This window comes from Salmo trutta, chromosome 1 (assembly GCF_901001165.1).
Source record: "Salmo trutta chromosome 1, fSalTru1.1, whole genome shotgun sequence".
In the NCBI taxonomy this organism is placed as follows: Eukaryota; Metazoa; Chordata; class Actinopteri; order Salmoniformes; family Salmonidae; genus Salmo; species Salmo trutta.
The window spans coordinates 7262162-7283445 of NC_042957.1; the positions used below are offsets into that span (position 1 = coordinate 7262162).

A 21284-nucleotide genomic window follows, 5' to 3' on the forward strand; every position below is an offset into this window, starting at 1 on the left:
CTGCATTAAAGTCCCCGGCCCTAGGAGCGCCGCCTCTGGATGAGCATTTTCTTGTTTGCTTATGGCTTTATACAGCTGGTTGAGTGTGGTCTTAGTGCCGGCACTTTGTTTTTGGTGGTAAATAGACAGCTACAAAAAATATTGATGAAAACTCCCTTGGTAAATAGTATGGTCTGCAGTTAATCATGAGATACTCTACCTCAGGTGAGCAAAATCTCGAGACTTGCCTTAGCAGAGGCAGCTGTTCTGTCTTGCCGATGCACGGAGTCTCATAGCAAAGGGTCTGAATACTTATGTAAATAAGGTATTTCTGTTTTTGTATTTGTCATTCAAATCAAATCAAATTTTATTGGTCACATACACATATTTAGTAGATAAAAAAAAAACATTAAATCACAGCAAATCCTGTAAATAACTCAATAAAAAAAAACTTGTTCGAGAACCCTAGTTGTATATGTTTTAATGAATCTTCAAGGTGTCATTGAATAAAAGATTGAAACAGCTGCAGTCCAGTGTTGAATATTGATGTATCACTGTTTGCATCTCTGTCGTCTTCAATCTGGGTACCTCAAGGAAACAGTAGATGGCGCTAATGGACACTCAGCTCAGAGGCATTAATGTCATTTCTCTGCTTCTGGTTTATTACGGTGTGTAAGACAGCATGTGAGAAACCTTACCTAACACTGGATAGTAATTATACATGAATACAGAGTCAATAGTTACGTTGTCTATGGTGACCTAGTAGTTCATACTGACATAACACAGCACTTCAAGGTTTTTATGTGGCAGATCTCATTGCTTGTATACAGCTGCAATAAGGTCACACACACACATCACACAAGGACTTCATTTGACAACACCGACCGAACGCAGACAGTGTGAAGGGAAGAGGGACATACACCTAGAAGGTAAGAAGGCCAGTACCTAAATATTGGTGTTGATTGTGAAAAATGCTATATTATTTGACTCACACTGTAAGGGTGTTTAACTGGAGGCAGAGAAGTCAGACGCAGGAGAGAAATAACTGTGTTTCCACCGGCGCAGTTTATTACAAAAACCCCACCGGAAAACATAATAATAAAAATCAATGGGTAATATAACCCGACGCACACCAGTACAGACGTACACAACACTTACAATAAACAATCTCCGACAAGGACATGAGGGGAAACAGAGGGTTAAATACACAACACGTAATTGATGGGATTGGAACCAGGTGTGAAGGAAGACAAGACAAAACCAATGGAAAATGAAAAATGGATCAGCGATGGCTAGAAGGTCGGTGACGTCGACCGCCGAACACAAGGAGAGGGAACAACTTCGGCGGGAGTTGTGACACACACTCTCACTTCAGCTCATAGTTTCACTCCATTTTCAGAGGAGAAAGCAGTCAGGGTTTAGTGTCATGTCTGATGCTGTTGGATGTGTCTAGATAATCCACTAGAAGACTGGTTCAGAACTGCAAAGAGACTCAAACAACGAGACAGGTGCCCTAGGCTGTATCCCAAATAACACCCTATTCTTTATATAGTGCACTGATTTTAATTAAGGGATTACAATATGGTAGTTTCTATACATTCAAAAGAAGACAGCTCCTACCGGCTGCTCCCTTGTAAAGGAAGATCTTCTTGCTTTAACAGTTGAATAATGTTTGACACTTCAACACACCTGCACAAGACGTTGTGTGTGTGTGTGTGCATCCCTTTTAAAGTTTTCCATAGTATTCAAATACCAATTCTACATGAAAATTCTTGTTGACTACTAGTAATAGAGGGAGGAGGGTTGTGGTATGTAGTTATTGTGTGTTTAAACAGTATGTGAACACAGTCTACAGGCAGCATACTAAGAAACATCACTCACAGCAGTGGAAGGGAAGATGTGGCTGAGATATAGAGAGAGATGAGGTGAGCAGCTTGGCATCAAAGCCAAAGGGGTGTAATGCTTTGAGGTGGGAAAGCAAAGGCAAAAGGCACTACTGTCTCTGAATGTCACAGAGATTAAGATCAAGACATTACACTGACTGCATAACTCATGCAGAAGCAACAAACAGCATTCAAAAACAGAGATCATTAGCTAGGAGATAGTGAGATACAGAATGTGAGTATTAACTGCTGTAAATCTTACATTTTATATTTACAAGACAGGCTAGACTAATATGCTGCAAGCAATGGTTTAGTCAATAGTATTTTAAGGACCAAAGGACTAGAATTTGAAGGATTTTTGCCAAATAGAATGAACCCCCCCCTTCTCTCAATTCAATTCAATTCAAGGGATTTTAATGGCATGGGAAACATGTGTTAACATTGCAAAAGCAAGTGAGGTAGATAATATACAAAAGTGAAATAAACAATAAAAATGAACAGTAAACATTACACATACAGAAGTTTCAAAAGAATAAAGACATTACAAATGTCATATTATGTCTATATACAGTGTTGTAACAATGCACAAATGGTTAAAGTACACAAGGGAAAATAAATAAGCATAAATATGGGTTGTATTTACAATAGTGTTTGTTCTTCACTGGTTGCCCTTTTCTTGTGGCAACAGGTCACAAATCTTGCTGCTGTGATGGCATACTGTGGTATTTCACCCAGTAGATATGGGAGTTTATCAAAATTGGGTTTGTTTTCGAATTCTTTGTGGATCTGTGTAATTTGAGGGAAATGTATGTCTCTAATATGGTCATACATTGGGCAGGAGGTTAGGAAGTGCAGCGCAGTTTCCACCTCATTTTGTGGGCAGTGTGCACATAGCCTGTCTTCTCTTGAGAGCCATGTCTGCCTACGGCGGCCTTTCTCAATAGCAGGCTATGCTCATTGAGTCTGTACATAGTCAAATCTTTCCTTAAGTTTGGGTCAGTCACAGTGGTCAGGTATTCTGCCACTGTGTACTCTCTGTTTAGGGCCAAATAGCATTCTAGTTTGCTCTGTTTTTTTGTTAATTCCTTCCAATGTGTCAAGTAATTATCTTTTTGTTTTCTCATGATTTGGTTGGGTCTAATTGTGCTGCTGTCCTGGGGCTCTGTGGGGTCTGTTTATGTTTGTGTACAGAGTCCCGGGACCAGCTTCCTTAGGGGACTCTTCTCCAGGTTCATCTCTCTGTAGGTGATGGCTTTGTTATGGAAGGTTTGGGAATCACTTTCTTTTAGGTGGTTGTAGAATTGAATGTCTCTTTTCTGGATTTTGATAATTAGTGGGTATCGGCCTAATTCTGCTCTGCATGCATTATTTGGTGTTTTACGTTGTACACGGAGGATATTTTTGCAGAATTCTGCATGCAGAGTCTCAATTTGGTGTTTTTCCCATTTTGTGAATTCTTGGTTGGTGAGCGGACCCCAGACCTCACAACCATAAAGGGCAATGGGTTCTATGACTGATTCAAGTATTTTTAGCCAGATCCCAATTGGGATGTCAAATTTAATGTTCCTGTTGATGCCGTAGAAAGCCCTTTTTTGCCTTGTCTCTCAGATATTTCACAGCTTTGTGGAAGTTACCTGTGGTGCTGATGTTTAGGCCAAGGAATGTATAGTTTTTGTGTGCTCTAGGTCAACAGTGTCTTGATGCAATTTGTGTTTGTGGTCCTGGCGATTAGACTTTTTTTGGAACACCATTATTTTGGTCTTACTGAGATTTACTGTCAGGGCCCAGGTCTGGCAGAATCTGTGCAGAATATCTAGGTGCTGCTGTAGGTCCTCCTTGGTTGGTGACAGAAGCACCAGATCATCAGCAAACAGTAGACATTTGACTTCAGATTCTAGTAGGGTGAGGCTGGGTGCTGCAGACTTTTCTAGTGCCCGCGCCAATTCGTTGATATATATGTTGAAGAGGGTGTGGCTTAAGCTGCATCCCTGTCTCACCCCACGGCCCTGTGGGAAGAAATGCCTATTTTTTGCCTATTTTAACCGCACACTTGTTGTTTGTGTACATGGATTTTATAATGTCGTATGTTTTACCCCCAACACCACTTTCCATCAATTTGTATAGCAGACCCTCATGCCAAATTGAGTCGAAGGCTTTTTTGAAATCAACAAAGTATGAGAAGACTTTGCCTTTGTTTTGGTTTGTTTGTTTGTCAATTAGGGTGTGCAGGGTGAATACATGGTCTGTTGTACGGTAATTTGGTAAAAAGCCAATTTTGACATTTGCTCAGTACATTGTTTTTACTGAGGAACTGTACGAGTCTGCTGTTAATGATAATGCAGAGGATTTTCCCAAGGTTGCTGTTGACGCATATCCCACGGTAGTTATTGGGGTCAAATTTGTCTCCACTTTTGTGGATTGGGGTGATCAGCCCTTGGTTCCAAATATTGGTGAAGATGCCAGAGCTAAAGATGATGTTAAAGAGTTTTAGTATAGCCATTGGAATTTGTTGTCTGTATATTTGATCATTTCATTGAGAATACCATCAACACCACATCTCTCTCTGTCAAAGGTTCCAGCCAGAGAAGAAGATACAAATGGAAGATACCATTGACACCGCCATGGGGGTGTTCTCTTATCAGTACCTGGCGTCCAATGACAGTTTACTGTTCAACATCACCCCAACCCACTTCCCCCCCCTGCCACCCATAATAGACCAGATCATCAGCTTCACCACCATAGTGGTCCTCTTCATTACCATGGTTTCACTGGGCTGTACCATGGAGGTGTCCAAGATCAAGGTGATTCTCATGATGGTGTTCATATCTAGTTTCTGGTTGTTTCAGACTTTTGGGGGTTAATTTCATCTTCTTTCTTTGATGTTTTTTGTGATTAAAGCAGTTTTAAGGTTTATGAAATGTATACAAATGAAATATTATATTCATAACATTTAATATTGTTATTAATCTATTTCTATAGACCCACATCCTGAAACCTAAAGGAGTAGCCATCGCAGCGGTGGCCCAGTTCGGAGTAATGCCCCTCACTGCCTTTTCATTGGCTAAGGTTAGTATTTCTCATTGGCTAAGGTTAGTATTTCTCATTGGCTAAGGTTAGTTTTTCTCATTGGCTAAGGTTTGTCATGTCCTGACCAGTGAAAAGGGTCATTTGCCATAGTAGAATGGTCAGGGCGTGGCAGGGGGGTTGTTTTGTGTGTTTTGGGGTTTGTTTGTTTCCAAGGGAATGTTGTCACGCCCTGACCAGGTGAACTCTTCTATTTTGGTCAGGGTGTGGCATTTCTATAGTTTATTTTCTATGTTTTTGGTATAGCCTTGCTTTGGGGCGTATTTCTATGTTGGGTTCTGTCGATTCCCAATCAGAGACAGCTGTCGCTAGTTGCCTCTGATTGGGGAATCATATTTAAGTTCCTTTTCCCCCCACAATGTTTGTGGGTTGTTGTCTCCTGGTCTTTGAGCAGTAACGATACGTTTTATTCTCTGTTTTGACCGTGTTATTTTAGTCTGTAAGAATAAACATGTGTTCGCTCCCAGCTGCGTTTTGGTCCGCTTCCTCATCACCCGACGCCGATCGTTACAGAACAACCCACCAAACCAGGACCAAGCAGCAGAGGAACGAGGAGTTGAGGAAACTCGAAAGGCCTCCCCAATAATTTTTTTGGGGGGGGCACAAGGGGAGTTTTGCGGGGCAAGTTTGGAGCCCCAGGCCAAATCCCCGGACTGTTTCTCGGAGGCCAGTTAATGGACAGGGCTTATGCTTTGGGGTAATGGGTGTTATGGCGAGGCCAAGAGTTTTTAGGCCAGTACGCGCTATACCAACGCCCCGCAGTTACCAGGGGGTAGTAGGCATTCAGCCAGAAAGGGCGATGCCAGGGTTAAGCTCGAGACCGCCAGTAAGCCTCCATGGTCCTATATATCAGGTACCAGCACCACGCACCAGGCTTCAAGTGCGTGAACCCAGCCTCGCCAGTCAACAGTCGTCAGAGCTGCCCGCCTGTCAACAGTCGTCAGAGCTGCCCGCCAGTCAACAGTCGTCAGAGCTGCCCGCCAGTCAACAGTCGTCGGAGCTGCCCGCCAGTCAACAGTCGTCGGAGCTGCCCGCCAGTCAACAGTCGTCAGAGCTGCCCGCCAGTCAACAGTCGTCGGAGCTGCCCGCCAGTCAACAGTCGTCGGAGCTGCCCGCCAGTCAACAGTCGCCGGAGTGGCCAGACTGCGCTGAACTGCCGGAGTGGCCAGACTGCGCTGAACTGCCGGAGTGGCCAGACTGCGCTGAACTGCCGGAGTGGCCAGACTGCCCAGACTGTCCCGAGCTGCCAGACGTCCCCAGTCCAGTCCGGCCCGTCCCTGCTCCCCGCACCAGGTTAGTGGTGCGTGTCCACAGTCCTGTCCGGCCCATCCCTGCTCCCCGCACCAAGCCAGTGGTGCGTGTCCCCAGTCCAGTCCGGCCCGTCCCTGCTCCCCCCACCAGGTTAGTGGTGCGTGTCCACAGTCCTGTCCGGCCCATCCCTGCTCCCCGCACCAAGCCAGTGGTGCGTGTCCCCAGTCCAGTCCGGCCCGTCCCTGCTCCCCGCACCAAGCCAGTGGTGCGTGTCCCCAGTCCAGTCCGGCCCGTCCCTGCTCCCCGCACCAGGTTAGTGGTGCGTGTCCCCAGTCCTGTCCGGCCCGTCCCTGCTCCCCGCACCAGGTTAGTGGTGCGTGTCCCCAGTTCTGTCCGGCCCATTCCTGCTCCCCGCACCAGGTTAGTGGTGCGTGTCCACAGTCCTGTCCGGCCCATCCCGGCTTCCCGCACCAAGCCGGTGGTGCGTGTCCCCAGTCCAGTCCGGCCCGTCCCTGCTCCCCGCACCAGGTTGGTGGTGCGTGTCCCCAGGCCAGTCCGGCCCGTCCCTGCTCCCCGCACCAGGTTGGTGGTGCGTGTCCCCGGTCCTGTCCGGCCCGTCCCTGTTCCCCGCACCAGGCCCACGGCGCGTGTCCACAGTCCGGCACGGCCTGTGTCCGGTCCACCGGTGACCAGTCCTGTTCCGGTCGGCGGCTCCGCTCCGGAGCCTGAGCATGCCGCTCCACCATGGTCCAGTCCGGGCCAGAGGGGTAGGGCTAGGGTGGAGGCAGGGGGAGAAACACGCCCGGGGCCAGAGCCTCCACCGAGGGTGAGGCGCCCACCCGGGTCCCCCCCCTAATAGACTTTAGGTTGGTGCGCCGGGAGTACGCACCGTTGGAGGGGGGGTACTGTCACGCCCTGACCAGGTGAACTCTTCTATTTTGGTCAGGGTGTGGCATTTCTATAGTTTATTTTCTATGTTTTTGGTATAGCCTTGCTTTGGGGCGTATTTCTATGTTGGGTTCTGTCGATTCCCAATCAGAGACAGCTGTCGCTAGTTGCCTCTGATTGGGGAATCATATTTAAGTTCCTTTTCCCCCCACGATGTTTGTGGGTTGTTGTCTCCTGGTCTTTGAGCAGTAACGATACGTTTTATTCTCTGTTTTGACCGTGGTATTTTAGTCTGTAAGAATAAACATGTGTTCGCTCCCAGCTGCGTTTTGGTCCGCTTCCTCATCACCCGACGCCGATCGTTACAAATGTATTCTAGTTTTCATTTTCTATGTTTCGTTTTCCAGGTTTGGCCGAGTATGGTTTCCAATCAGAGGCAGGTGTCTTCGTTGTCTCTGATTGGAAGCCATACTTAGGCAGCCTGTTTTCCTTTGGGTTTTGTGGGTGGTTGTTTTTCGTATAGTCGTTGTCCTTACGGAACTGTTGTTTGGCATTTGTTTATTTTGTTTAAGTGTTCTCTCATAATAAAAGGAAGATGAGCACTCAATACGCTGCGCCGTGGTCCAATCATTTCGACGCATGTGACAAGGTTAGTATTTCTCATTGGCTAAGGTTAGTTTTTCTCATTGGCTAAGGTTAGTTTTTCTCATTGGCTAAGGTTAGTATTTCTCATTGGCTCAGGCTGTAACGGGGTGAGTGACTGGTTGCCGGGAAGTCAGGCGCAGGAGAGCAGAGATGGGTGATAACAGGAGAACTTTAATATACACCCTGGCCCAAAGGCACAGGCGAGGCAGCACAAAGCACAACCACGGTAACATGAACTGGATTAAGCAAAACAAACAAACCTAGGTATGAAACAAACTTAGCGCAAGCCAGCCTGTAGTGTAACACCCTACACAAAGAACAATTCCACACACTGACATGGGGGAAACAGAGGGTAATATACATTTAGTCTGATGAGGGAATGTGAACCAGGTGTGCGGGAAAACAAGACAAAACAAATGGAAAATGAAAGGTGGAGCGCGATGGCTAGAAGACCGGTGACGTCGACCGCCGTATGCCGCCTGAACAAGGAGAGGAACCGACTTCGGCGGTGCACGGCTCCAGCAGCGCGCTGACACTGGCCTCGGGGACGACCCGGAGGGCGAGGTGCAGGGCGATCCGGACGAAGACGGTGGAACTCCCGCAGCATAGAAGGGTCCAAAACGTCCTCCACCGGGACCCAGGATCTCTCCTCCGGACCGTACCCCTCCCAGTCCACGAGATACTGAAGGCCCCTCGCCCGACGCCTTGAATCCGGTATGGAGCGAACAGAGTACGCCGGGGCTTCCTCGATGTCAGAAGGGGGCGGAGGAACCTCCCGCACCTCAGACTCCTGAAGCGGGCCAGCCACCACAGGCCTGAGGAGAGACACATGGAACGAGGGGTTAATACAGTAATTGGGGGGAAGCTGTAACCGGTAACTAACCTTGTTCAGTCTCCTCAGGACTTTAAATGGCCCCACAAACTGCGTCCCCAGCTTCCGGCAGGGCAGGCGGAGGGGCAGGTTTCGGGTCGAGAGCCAGATCCGGTCCCCCAGTGCAAACACCGGGGCCTCACTGCGCTGACGGTCTGCGCTGGCCTTCTGGTGCAGCACGGCCCACTGGAGATGAACATGGGCGGCGTCCCAGGTCTCCTCCGCGCGCCTGAACCAGTCGTCCACCGCAGGAGCCTCAATCTGACTCTGACGCCAAGGCGCCAGAACCGTCTGGTACCCCAGTACGCACTGGAAGTGCGAGAGGTTAGTGGAGGAGTGGTGGAGCGAGTTCTGAGCCATCTCGGCCCAGGGCACGAACGCCGCCCACTCCCCTGGCCGGTCCTGACAATAAGACCGCAGAAATCTACCCACATCCTGGTTCACTCTCTCCACCTGCCCATTACTCTCGGAGTGAAACCCCGAGGTAAGGCTGATGGAGACCCCAAACATTCCATGAACGCCCTCCAGACCCTCGAAGTGAACTGGGGACCCCGATCAGACATAATATCCTCAGGCACCCCGTAGTGCCAGAAGACGTGTGTAAACAGGCCCTCCGCAGTCTGTAGGGCTGTAGGGAGACCGGGCAGAGGGAGGAGACGGCAGGACTTGGAAAAACGGTCTACAACAACCAGAATCATGCTGTTACCCTGTGAGGGAGGAAGATCGGTGAGGAAATCGACCAACAGATGCAACCAAGGCCGTTGTGGAATGGGTAAGGGGTGTAGCTTACCTCTGGGCAGGTGCCTAGGAGCCTTACACTGGGCGCACACCGAGCAGGAGGAAACATAAACCCTCACATCCTTTGCCAAGGTAGGCCACCAGTACTTCCCACTCAGACAGCGCACCGTCCGACCAATGCCTGGATGACCAGAGGAGGGTGACGTGTGGGCCCAATAGATCAACTGGTCACAAACAGCAGATGGGATGTACAGACACCCAGCGGGACACTGGACGGGAGCGGGCTCTGCACATAACGCCTGCTTAATGTCCGCGTCCAGCTCCCACACTACCGGCGCCACCAGGCAGGAGGCTGGGAGTATGGGAGTGGGATCCATGGGCCGCTCCTCTGTGTCATACAGCCGGGACAACGCGTCTGCCTTCACGTTCTGGGAGCCTGGTCTGTAGGAAAGGGTGAACACAAAATGGGTAAAAAACATGGCCCACCTTGCCTGACGAGGATCCAGTCTCCTCGCTGCCTGGATGTACTCCAGGTTGCGGTGGTCAGTCCAGATGAGAAAAGGGTGTTGAGCCCCCTCAAGCCAATGTCTCCACGCCTTCAACACCTTGACCACAGCCAACAGCTCCCGGTCCCCCACATCATAGTTTCGCTCCGCCGGGCTGAGCTTCTTCAAGAAGAAGGCACAGGGGCGGAGCTTCGGTGGCGTACCTGAGCACTGAGAGAGCACGGCTCCTATCTCAGCCTCGGACGCGTCCACCTCCACCGTGAACGCCAAAGAGGGATCCGGATGCGCCAGCACGGGAGCCGAGGTAAACAGAGCCCTTAGGTGACCAAATGCCCTGTCCGCCCTGTCCGACCACTGCAAACGCATCGGGCCCCCCTGTGAGGTAATGGGAGTCGCTACCTGACCAAAACCCCGATAAACCTCCGGGAGTAATTGGCAAACCCTAAAAAACGCTGCACCTTCTTTACCGTGGTGGGAGTCGGCCAATTACGCACGGCTGAAATGCGGTCACTCTCCATCTCCACCCCTGAGGTGGAAATGCGGTATCCTTGGAAGGAGACGGACTGCTGGAAGAACAGGCATTTCTCAGCCTTGACATACAGGTCATGCTCCAACAGTCGACCAAGCACCCTGAGCACCAAGGACACATGCTCGGCACTTGCAGCGGAGTATATCAGAATGTCATCAATATACACCACTTCACCCTGCCCGTGCAGGTCCCTGAAAATCTCGTCCACAAAGGCTTGGAAGACTGACGGAGCATGCATCAACCCGTACGGCATGACGAGGTACTCATAATGTCCTGAGGTGGTACTGAACACTGTCTTCCACTCATCTCCCTCCCGGATACGCACCAGGTTGTAAGCGCTCCTGAGATCTAGTTTAGTGAAGAAGCGCGCCCCGTGCATTGACTCAATCGCTGTGGCTATGAGAGGTAGTGGGTAACTGTACTTCACAGTGATCTGGTCAACGGTTTTGATAGTCAATACACGGGCGCAGACCTCCCTCCTTCACAAAAAAGAAACTCGAGGAGGCGGGTGAAGTGGAGGACCGAATGTACCCCTGACACAGAGATTCGGAGACATATGTCTCCATAGCCACCGTGTCCGCCTGTGACAGGGGATACACGTGACTCCTGGGAAGTGTGGAGTCTATCTGAAGGTTTATCGCACAATCCCCCCGACGATGGGGTGGTAATTGAGTTGCCTTCTTCATAGAGAAGGCGAGAGCCAAATCGGAATATTCGGGGGAATGCGCACGGTGGAGACCTGGTCTGGACTTTCCACCATAGTAGCACCAATGGAAACCCCCAAACACCTCCCCTAGCACTCTCTTGACCACCCCGTGAGAGCCCTCCGTTGCTATGAAACAGTGGGGTCATGATAGGCTAACCAGGGAAGGCCTAGCACCACGGGAAACGCAGGAGAGTCAATGAGGAAGAGACTGATTCTCTCCCTGTGACCCCCCTGCGTCACTATGACCAAAGGAGTGGTGGCCTCCCTGATAAAGCTGGACCCTAATGGTCGACTGTCCATCGCGTGAACTGGAAAGGGCCTAACCACTGGAACAATGGGGATCCCAAACTATGGGCGAATGCTCTGTCGATAAATTCCCAGCCGCGCCTGAATCGACGAGCGCCTTATGCGGGGAAAACTCAGGAAAGTTGGTTTGCAAAAACAGGTGGGCAACAGAGGGCTCTGGGTGAGAATGGTGCAAGCTCACCTGGGATGACGCCAGAGCGCTCTGCCTGCTGCCTCAACCCCCAGAGGAACCAACCCGACACCGACCAGCAGTGTGACCTCTGCGGCCACAGATGGTGCACGTGATGGCCCCCCCTCCGGCCTCCCTGAGTGCAGCACCCCCCAGCTCCATAGGCACCGGAGCGGTGGTGCTGGGAGATGGAGCCGACAGAGCCGCGTCTGAACGTCTGCGGGTGACCAGCAGGTTATCCAGCCGGATGGACAGGTCCACCAGCTGGTCAAATGTGAGGGTGGTGTCCCTGCAGGCCAACTCCCGACGGACATCCTCGCGCAAGCTGCAGCGATAGTGGTCGATCAGGGCCCTGTCGTTCCATCCTGCTCCGGCGGCCAGGGTCCGGAAGTCCAGGGCGAACTCCTGGGCGCTCCTCGTCCCCTGCCTCAGGTAAGAAAAGACCGCTCTACCCTCGGGCGTGTGGTCAAAGACTGCCCGGAATTGACGGGTGAAGTCCTCGAAGTGGTCCAGCGCCACATCTCCTTCTACCCACACGGCGTTAGCCCACTCCAGGGCTTTCCCCGAGAGGCACGAGACGAGGGCAGACACCCTCTCACGTCCCGAAGGAGCCGGGTGGACGGTCCCCAGATAAAGGTCCAGCTGCAGCAGGAACCCAGGGCAGCGTGCCGCCGTCCCATCAAACTCCCCGGGAAGGGCAAGACGAATCCCACTGGGAACAGGTGCAGGGGACGCGAGTAGTGGAGACCACTGTTGTGCTGGTGGGGGCATTGGAGGGACTCCCTGTCTCTCCCAGCGGTCCATAGTCTGGACGACGCGGTCCATGACAGCGCCAAGATGGTGAAGCATCGCCGGGTGCTCCCGGACGCGCTCCTCTACCCCCACAACGGGGGCACCCGCTCCTGCTGACTCCATAGATCGGTGTGGAATTCTGTAACGGGGTGAGTGACTGGTTGCCGGGAAGTCAGGCGCAGGAGAGCAGAGATGGGTGATAACAGGAGAACTTTAATATACACCCTGGCCCAAAGGTACAGGTGAGGCAGCACAAAGCACAACCACGGTAACATGAACCGGATTAAACAAAACAAACAAACCTAGGTATGAAACAAACCTTGCGCAAGCCAGCCTATAGCGTAACACCCTACACAAATAACAATTCCACACACAGACATGGGGGAAACAGAGGGTAATATATATTTAGTCTGATGAGGGAATGTAAACCAGGTGTGCGGGAAAACAAGACAAAACAAATGGAAAATGAAAGGTTGAGCGGCAATGGCTAGAAGACCGGTGACGTCGACCGCTGTACGCCGCCCGAACAAGGAGAGGGACCGACTTTGGCGGAAGATGTGACACAGGCTAGTATTTCTCATTGGCTCAGGTTAATATTTGTCATTAGCTCAGGTTAGTAGTTTCCATAGCTGTCTTGGCGTTCTACAGTCTGGTTCCCAGGCCTTCAGGAATGGCAGGACAGGACTATGCCAAGCTGTTCAGTGTAGCCTCAGGTGTGTGTTCTGTCCTGTCCTGTGTCTTCAGGTGTTACAGCTGGGGCCGATGGAGGCTGTAGCAGTGCTGATCTGTGGATGCTGTCCAGGGGGAAACGTCTCCAATATACTGGCCCTGGCACTGAAGGGAGACGTGAACCTCAGGTAGACAACATTCTTAACTATTCTCATGAACCTCTATACACTTTGATCTATTCTCCTCCAAATTTCCCCATTATCACAGTGTGGCATTAACATTCAGGTGAAAATCATCTTGTTTCTGACTGGGTCTCCACCCTAAAGACTGGTCTCATCAGACTGTTCCCCAAATTTTACATGTTCCTGGTAACTACAACTCATTTTACATACGCTACCATTCAAAAGTTTGGGGTCACTTAGAAATGTCCTTGTTTTTGAAAGAAAAGCAAAAGAATGTGTCCATTAAAATAACATCAAATTGATCAGAAATATAGTGTAGACATTGTTAATGTTGTAAATTACTATTGTAGCTGGAAACGGCTGATTTTTTATGGAATATCTACATAGGCGTACAGAGGCCTATTGTCAGCAACCATCACTCCTGTATTCCCATGGCACGTTGTGTTAGCTAATCCAAGTTTATCATTTTAAAAGGATAATTGATCATTTGAAAACCTTTGGTAGTCACCCTGTTCTCAGACCTACATTCATGCCTTGGTAATTATCCTGTTATTACAGCTTAATGAACTGGCTTACATCGACCTAGATCAAGGTCCCCCAATTGGCGGCCTATGGGCCGAATTTGGCTCATGGGTGGTTTTATGCATCCCCAGTATATATACTGTATATACAGTACCAGTCAAAAGTTTGGACACACCTACTCATTCAAGGGTTTTTCTTCATTGTAGAATAATAGTGAAGACATCAAAACTATAAAATAACACCCATGAAATCATGTAGTAACCAAAAAAGTGTTAAAGAAATCTAAAATATTTTATATTTGAGGTTCTTTGAAGTAGCCACCCTTTGCCTTGATGACAGCTTTGCACACTCTTGGCATTCTCTCAACCAGCTTCATGAGGAATGCTTTTCCAACCGTCTTGAAGGAGTTCCCACATATGTTGAGCACTTGTTGGCTGCTTTTCCTTCACTCTGCGGACAACTCACCCCAAACCATCTCAAATGGGTTGAGTTTGGGTGATTGTGGAGGCCAGGTCATTGGATGCAGCACACCATCACTCTCCTTCTTGGTCAAATAGCCCTTACTCAGCCTGGAGGTGTGTTGGATCATTGTTCTGTTGAAAAACAAATGACAGTCCCACTAAGTGCAAACCAGATGGGAAGGCATATCGCTGCAGAATGCTGTGGTAGCCATGCTGACAGTGTCACAAGCAAAGCACTCCCACACCATCACACCTCCTCCTCCATGCTTCACGGTGGGAACCACACATGCAAAGATCATCCGTTCACCTACTCTGCATCTCACAAAGACACAGCAGTTGGAACCAAAAATTCACAAATTTGGACTTCTTATTGGTGTCTTATTTTTTGTTCCCGGCCTCCTGGCCATCCGCTTAAGAAAAAATAGTCTGTGGCTGAATCTAGTTGATGATCCCTGACCCAGATCATAAAACTATTATATGAATGAATTCCACCATCAGACACCCCATCCATCCCATGTTTTAGTTTGAACCGGCAGATCACTAACTCCTCTATTGGACACTACCAAGACCTCAACATAATTATCATAGATATTAATCAACGTCATCAGATACCGCGTCACACCTTTCACGCTACTTTTAACCACCTGGTCAGTCATTAACCCCTTCAGTTTTACAAAGTACCTGGAAACCTCCATTAGGACATGATGCCTAGAGATACAGAGGAGACATTCCTCCTCTAACTACCCCTGTAGGTATCATCTGAAAAAACACTCTGTCTCTGACTGTCTCAAGGACTTGCCTACTGTTAATTATTAATGATGCCAACTGCCAAATATTTTACTCACACTAGTCTCTTGTTTATGTGTGCAGAGATGACATATACACGAGCGCTGTCTGTCAGGCTATAGATCAAATAGATTCAGATTTCAGATATTTTTCTTACTGTATTTTTTTAAGCATAACATTATCCACAGAAAAAGACAAAGTAGATAACAGAACAACCGGAATGACAGTATAGACGGGTTGGTTGTTTAGCAACAAAACAGACGCTTGCAGAAGTATGGGACAAAACAGATGGGGTTGGCTTAGATTGCTTTACTTTAGTTAGTCTCCAAATGTTTATTGAAAACATAACAACATTTGCACAATGAGTCTCAGAAAATACATTGTTACAGTTGTTGGTTAGCTAACTGTCACGTCCTGACCAGTAAAGGGGTCCTTTTGGTATTGTAGTTTGGTCAGGACGTCGCAGGGGTGTGTTTGTTTTGTGTGTTTCGGGGTTTTGTTGTATGTTCTATATTTTCTATTTCTATGTTCCATTCTATGTTGTGTATTTCTTTGTGTTGGCCTGGTATGGCTTTCAATCAGGGACAGCTGTACATCGTTGTCGCTGATTGGGAGCCATACTTAGGTAGCCCTTTTTCCACCTGTCTTTTGTGGGAAGTTGATTTTTGCATTGCTGTATGTGTAGCCTGCAAAACTGTCTAGCTGTCGTTCGGGTTTTTGTTTCGTGTTCAATAAAAGTTAAAGATGAGCACTCAACCCGCTGCGCCTTGGTCCATTCACTACAACGGCCGTTACACTAACTAGCGAATGTATTACCATATTAGGATTAGAAATGTCATTATTCAAAACACCTCAAAACAAGACATGGTATCAAGATACAAGGAGCTGAAATGTCATTGTTGCTAGGTTTCTGGCCACCCAGAATCACAATACATGGACTTCTGCCCCTTTCAAACTTGCGCTTAGTTTTCCTGACATTGTCAGCTAACCCATCTATTGAGATGACTGGCCACTTGGCATTGACCCAATAGAGAAATGTCAGAGTTGTGATTTCACTGTCACAGCTATGTGTTGTTCCACGTTCTGTCAATGTGTAACGATGAGCTCTGATACCATAACAGCACGTTCGCCAGGTTAGGAAGAATGGAAATACACATATATGTAACTAACCCTGCTGTTTATACACATGCCTATCTCTCTCTCTCTCTCTCTCTCTCTCTCTCTCTCTCTCTCTCTCTCTCTCTCTCTCTCTCTCTCTCTCTCTCTCTCCCTGCCGTCTCTCTCTCCCTGCCTCTTCTCTCTCTCTCTCTCTCTCTCTCTCTCTCTCTCTCTCCCTGCCGTCTCTCTCTCCCTGCCTCTTCTCTCTCTCTCTCTCTCTTTCTCTCTCTCCCTGCCTCCTCTCTCTCTCTCCCTCATTCACTCTCCCTCTCCCCCTCCTCCCCTGCAAAAATCTCTGAAGCTGGAGACTCATATCTCCCTCACTAGCTTTAAGCACCAGCTGTCAGAGCAGCTCACAGATCACTGCACCTGTACACAGCCCATCTGTAAATAGCCCATCTATCTACCTACCTCATCCCCATACTGTATTTATTTATTTATCTTGCTCCTTTGCACCCCAGTATCTCTACTTGCACATTCATCTTCTGCACATCTACCATTCCAGTGTTTAATTGCTATATTGTAATTACTTCGTCACCATGGCCTATTTATTGTCTTAACTTACCTCAGTTGCGCTCACTGTATATAGACTTTTTGTTTTCTTTTGTTCTACTGTATTATTGACTGTATGTTTTGTTTATTCCATGTGTAACTCTGTGTTGTTGTATGTGTCGAATTACTATGCTTTATCTTGGCCAGGTCGCAGCTGCAAATGAGAACTTGTTCTCAACTAGCCTACGTGGTTAAATAAAGGTGAAATAAATACAAATAAAAATCTCCCCCCCTCTCTCTCTCTTTCTCCCTCTCTCTCCCCCTTTGCCTCCTCCTCTCTCTCTCCCTCTCTCCTTCCCTCTCTATCCCCTCCCTCTATCCCTCCCTCTCTCTCCCCTTTGCCTCCTCCTCTCTCTCTCTCTCTCCCCCTCTCTCCTTCCCTTTCTCTCTCTATCTCCCCCTCCCTCCCTCCCTCCCTCCCTCCCTCCCTCCCCCTTTGCCTCCCCCTCCCTCTCTCCATCCATCCCTCTCTCTCTCCCTCCTTCTCTCTCTCCCCCTTTGCCTCCTCCTCTCTCTCTCTCTCTCTCTCCCCCTCTCTCCCTCCCTCCCTCCCCCTTTGCCTCCTCCTCTCTCTCTCTCTCCCCCTCTCTCCTTCCCTTTCTCTCTCTATCTCCCCCTCCCTCTCTCCATCCATCCATCCCTCCCTCTCTCTCTCCCTCTAATTCTTTCTACCCCCCTCACTCTCTCTCTCTCCATCCATCCATCCCCCCTCCTTCCCTCTCCTCCTTTCTATCCCCCCACTCTGTCTCTCGCTCCATCCCTCCTCTCTCTTTCTCCCTCTCTTCCTTCTCAGTATTGTGATGACTACCAGCTCTACATTCCTAGCCCTGGGTATGATGCCACTGCTCCTCTACCTGTACTGCCAGGGCTTCTCCAACCTGGAGAGTGCTGTTCCCTACGCTGGCATCACTCTGGCCCTGGTCATGACTCTGTTCCCCTGCGGCATCGGCATCCTCATCAACTACTACAGGCCGCAGTACTCCAAGACCATTACCAAGGTATGACCGATATAATGGTCAGCTTTTGGGTAGTCTCGCGTTTCCATACCTCCAAAATCATGTCGTTGTCACACCTTCCTTGGAGGAGTTTTAGGGAAACTGCCTTCCCGTTTTAGGGAAGCCTGGTTAGCTTCGAGGCTAGCTTTTGAGTAATATATTCTACTGGGGTACAGTTAGGTTTACAGTTAGATTTACAATCTTGTTGAAAAACACAAATCTGCTAAAGGGTCTCATTGTAAAAGTTCAAAACATTCAGAACATACAGATACAGGTTGTTTTAGACAGCCCAGGGTAAATTGATAATAATATACAGTACACGGCTGAATATCCTCCTGCTCTTCAGATTGGTCTGTCCCTCCTGTTGATATCCATGGTAGTGATCGGCCTATTGGCCAGCGTGACCAGAGGAAGAATGAATGTGATGCTGACCGTCCTGTCCCCTCAACTAATGGCCACTGCTGCCCTCATGCCTCTCATTGGCTACACTTTCGGATACGTCCTTTCATACCTGTTCAGACTCAACGGATCGTAAGTCATGGTGATGAGGATGATGTTGAGGATGATATTGAAGGTAAAATATGATATTAAGAATAGGATGAGGATTACAATGATGGTGAAGATCAAGATTAGAATTATGTTGATAGATTGCATGTGAAGTTTTTCTATAGTAAAAAAAACAACGTATCTTCCTATTCCTCTAGTAAAAGTATATTCCAGCTCAGTACATTTCCAATGCTAAATGCTTGGAGGAAAGAAACTCATATACTTCAGTTAGAATTCAATGTCAATCAATTATTCCTTATTTGGACATCCTTCCTTCTTTCCTCAGGGGGCAGAGGACCATCGCCATGGAGACGGGATGTCAGAACATCCAGCTGTGTTCCGCCATTTTGAAGGTGGCGTTCCCTCCCGATGTGATTGGTCCCCTCTACCTTTTCCCTATAGTCTACATAGTGTTCCAGGTGGGAGAGGCCTTACTGCTCATCGCTCTCTTCTGGGTTCACCAGAGGTTCTTTAAAACACCAAAGAAAGGTAGGCTTGACTGAGCCTTGTCCTTGAATGATATACAGTTACAAAAAGCATCTAGTCTGAGACCTGGACATCAGGTCCCTTGTGATGACAAAACTGGTGTAATCATAAAGTGTCTCAGAGAAGGAGTACTGATCTAAGATCAGGTATCCCCTGTCTTATTCTTTATTTTGTTAAAAGGCAAAACTGATCCTAGATGAGCACTCTTACTCTGAGATGTTTTATGAATACGGGGCCGTCTCCTAGTTCAGGTGAAAAACGACATTAGTTATGTCAGTTCAATCTTAGCTGTCCAAGTTGCTGTCATTTAGTCAGGCGATAGCCTCTCTCCTCCCCAGTGGTGGGAAAAGTACCCAATTGTCATACTTGAGTAAAAGTATAGACACCTTAATAGAAAGTTACTCAAGTAAAAGTAACCCAGTAAAATACTACTTGAGTAAAAGTCTAAAAGTATTTGGTTTTAAATATACGTATTTATTAAAAGTAAATGTAACTGCTAAAATATACTTAAATATTCAAAAGTAAAATAATTTCAAATTCCTTCTTTTAAGCAAAGCAGATGGCACCATTGTCTTGTTTTTAAAATGCATGGATAGTCAGGGGTGCACTCCCACACTCAGACATCATTTCCAAAAGATGCATTTGTGTTTAGTGAGTCTGCCAGATCAGAGGCAGTAGGGATGACCACGTGTTCTCTTTTTTTAACATTTTTATTTTACCCTTTTTTTCTCCCCAATTTCGTGGTATCCAATTGGTAATAGTTACAGTCTTGTCTCATCGCTGCAATTCCCGTACGGACTCGGAAGAGGCAAAGGTCGAGGGCCGTGCCTCCTCCGAAACACAACCCAACCAAGCCGCACTGCTTCTTGACACAATGCCCATCCAACCCGGAAGCCAGCCGCACCAATGTGTCGGAGGAAACACCGTACACCTGGCGACCTGGTCAGCGTGCACTGCGTCCGGCCCGCCACAGGAGTCGCTAGTGCGCGATGAGACAAGGTTATCCCTGCCAGCCAAACCCTCCCTAACCCGGATGACACTGGGCCAATTGTGCACCGCCCCATGGGCCTCCTGGTCGCAGCCGGCTGCGACAGAGCCTGGGATCGAACCCAGAATCTCTGGTGGCACAGCTAGCACTGCGATGCAGTGCCTTAGACCACTGCGCCACCCGGGAGGCCTGACCACGTATTCTCTTAATAAATGTGTGAATTGGACCATTTTCCTGTCCTGCTAATCATTCAAAATGTAACGAGTAATTTTGGGTGTCAGGGAAAATGTATGGAGTAGAAAGTACATTATTTTATTTAGGAATGTAGTGAAGTAAAAGTTGTACAAAATATAAATACTAAAGTACAGATACCGCAAAAAACTACTTAAGTAGTACTTCAAAGTATTTTTACCTTAGTACTTCACACCACTGCTCCACCCTAACTCTAAGTGTCCTCCTTTCTCTCTCTCTCTCCCACAGAGAAGCAGGTGTACGAGGCAGTGGAGTTAGGGGAAGCCAGTCAGCCCAGCGATGTGGCCGTTTGATCAGATAAAATTCAGAGCAAACGTCGACAATGCACATCCAAGTATAAGTGATCAAATGATGAAAGACAAGCATTGTAATTTTGAATTCCGTAAAGTGAGTGTGGAAGAGGTGAACAAATGATTGTTGTCTATCAGCAATGACAAGCCACCGGGGTCTGACAATCTGGATGGGAAATTACTGAGGATAGTAGCAGACGATATTGCCACTCCTATTTGCCATATCTTCAATTTAAGCCAACTAGAGAGTAAAAAAAAAAAGTCATTCCGCTACCTAAGAATAGTAAAGCCCCCTTTACTGGCTCAAATAGCCGACCAATCAGCCTGTTACCAACCCTATGTAAACCTTTGGCCAGATACAATGTTATTTTACAGTAAACAAATTGACAACAGACTTTCAGCACGCCTATAGGGAAGGACACTTAACAAGCACAGCACTTACACAAATTACTGATGATTCGCTGAGAGAAATTGATGATAAAACGATTGTAGGAGCTGTTTTGTTACACTTCAGTGCGGCTTTTGACATTATGGATCATAGTCTGCTACTGGAAAAACTTGCGTTATGGCTTTACACCCCCTGCAAGAATGTGGATAAAGACTTACCTGTCTAACAGAAAACAGAGGGTGTTCTTCAATGGAAGTTTCTCCAACATAATCCAGGTAAAATCAGGAATTCCCCAGGGCAGCTGTCTAGGCCCCTTACTTTTTAAAATCTTTACTAACGACATGCCACTAGTTTTGAGTAAAGCCAGTGTGTTTATGTATGCAAATAACTCAACACTATACACGTCAGCTACTACAGTAACTGAAATGACTAACAATTAACAAAGAGCTGCAGTTAGTTTCGGAATGGGTGGCAAGGAATAAGTCCTAGATATTACCTTAACTAAAAGCATTCATCACTACTTGTTTTTGTAAGTGTTGACAAGTTGAATGCACTGAGCAGTCTTCAAAAATGAGATCCAAGGTAGTCTTCATATAATTAAAATGCCTTTATTTGAATTGCATGTTCAGTGGAAACAAAGATTAAAAACTTGACACAATTTG

The 21284-nt window shown here is 47.8% G+C and overlaps 1 protein-coding gene across 1 annotated transcript; it reads left to right on the forward strand.

Annotated features, from left to right (window-relative positions):
- Positions 1 to 815: 815 nt before the first annotated feature.
- LOC115200899 (sodium/bile acid cotransporter-like) lies at positions 816 to 20338 on the forward strand. Its single transcript, XM_029764050.1, has 8 exons — positions 816 to 908; positions 4435 to 4663; positions 4842 to 4928; positions 13092 to 13204; positions 17471 to 17675; positions 18019 to 18203; positions 18505 to 18707; positions 20173 to 20338. The coding sequence occupies exons 2-8, from the start codon at positions 4460 to 4462 to the stop codon at positions 20235 to 20237; spliced, it is 1062 nt and encodes a 353-aa protein (XP_029619910.1). The 5' UTR covers positions 816 to 908; positions 4435 to 4459; the 3' UTR covers positions 20238 to 20338.
- Positions 20339 to 21284: the final 946 nt, after the last annotated feature.

Bases quoted from the DNA above. Each gene is read 5' to 3' on its own strand.
- LOC115200899 (XM_029764050.1), top strand. From the start codon at position 4,460: ATGGAAGATACCATTGACACCGCCATGGGGGTGTTCTCTTATCAGTAC. The intron at 13,205-17,470 runs GTAGACAACATT...CTTCCTTCTCAG, and splicing joins AAGGGAGACGTGAACCTCAG to TATTGTGATGACTACCAGCT. The intron at 18,708-20,172 runs GTAGGCTTGACT...TCTCTCCCACAG, and splicing joins CTTTAAAACACCAAAGAAAG to AGAAGCAGGTGTACGAGGCA.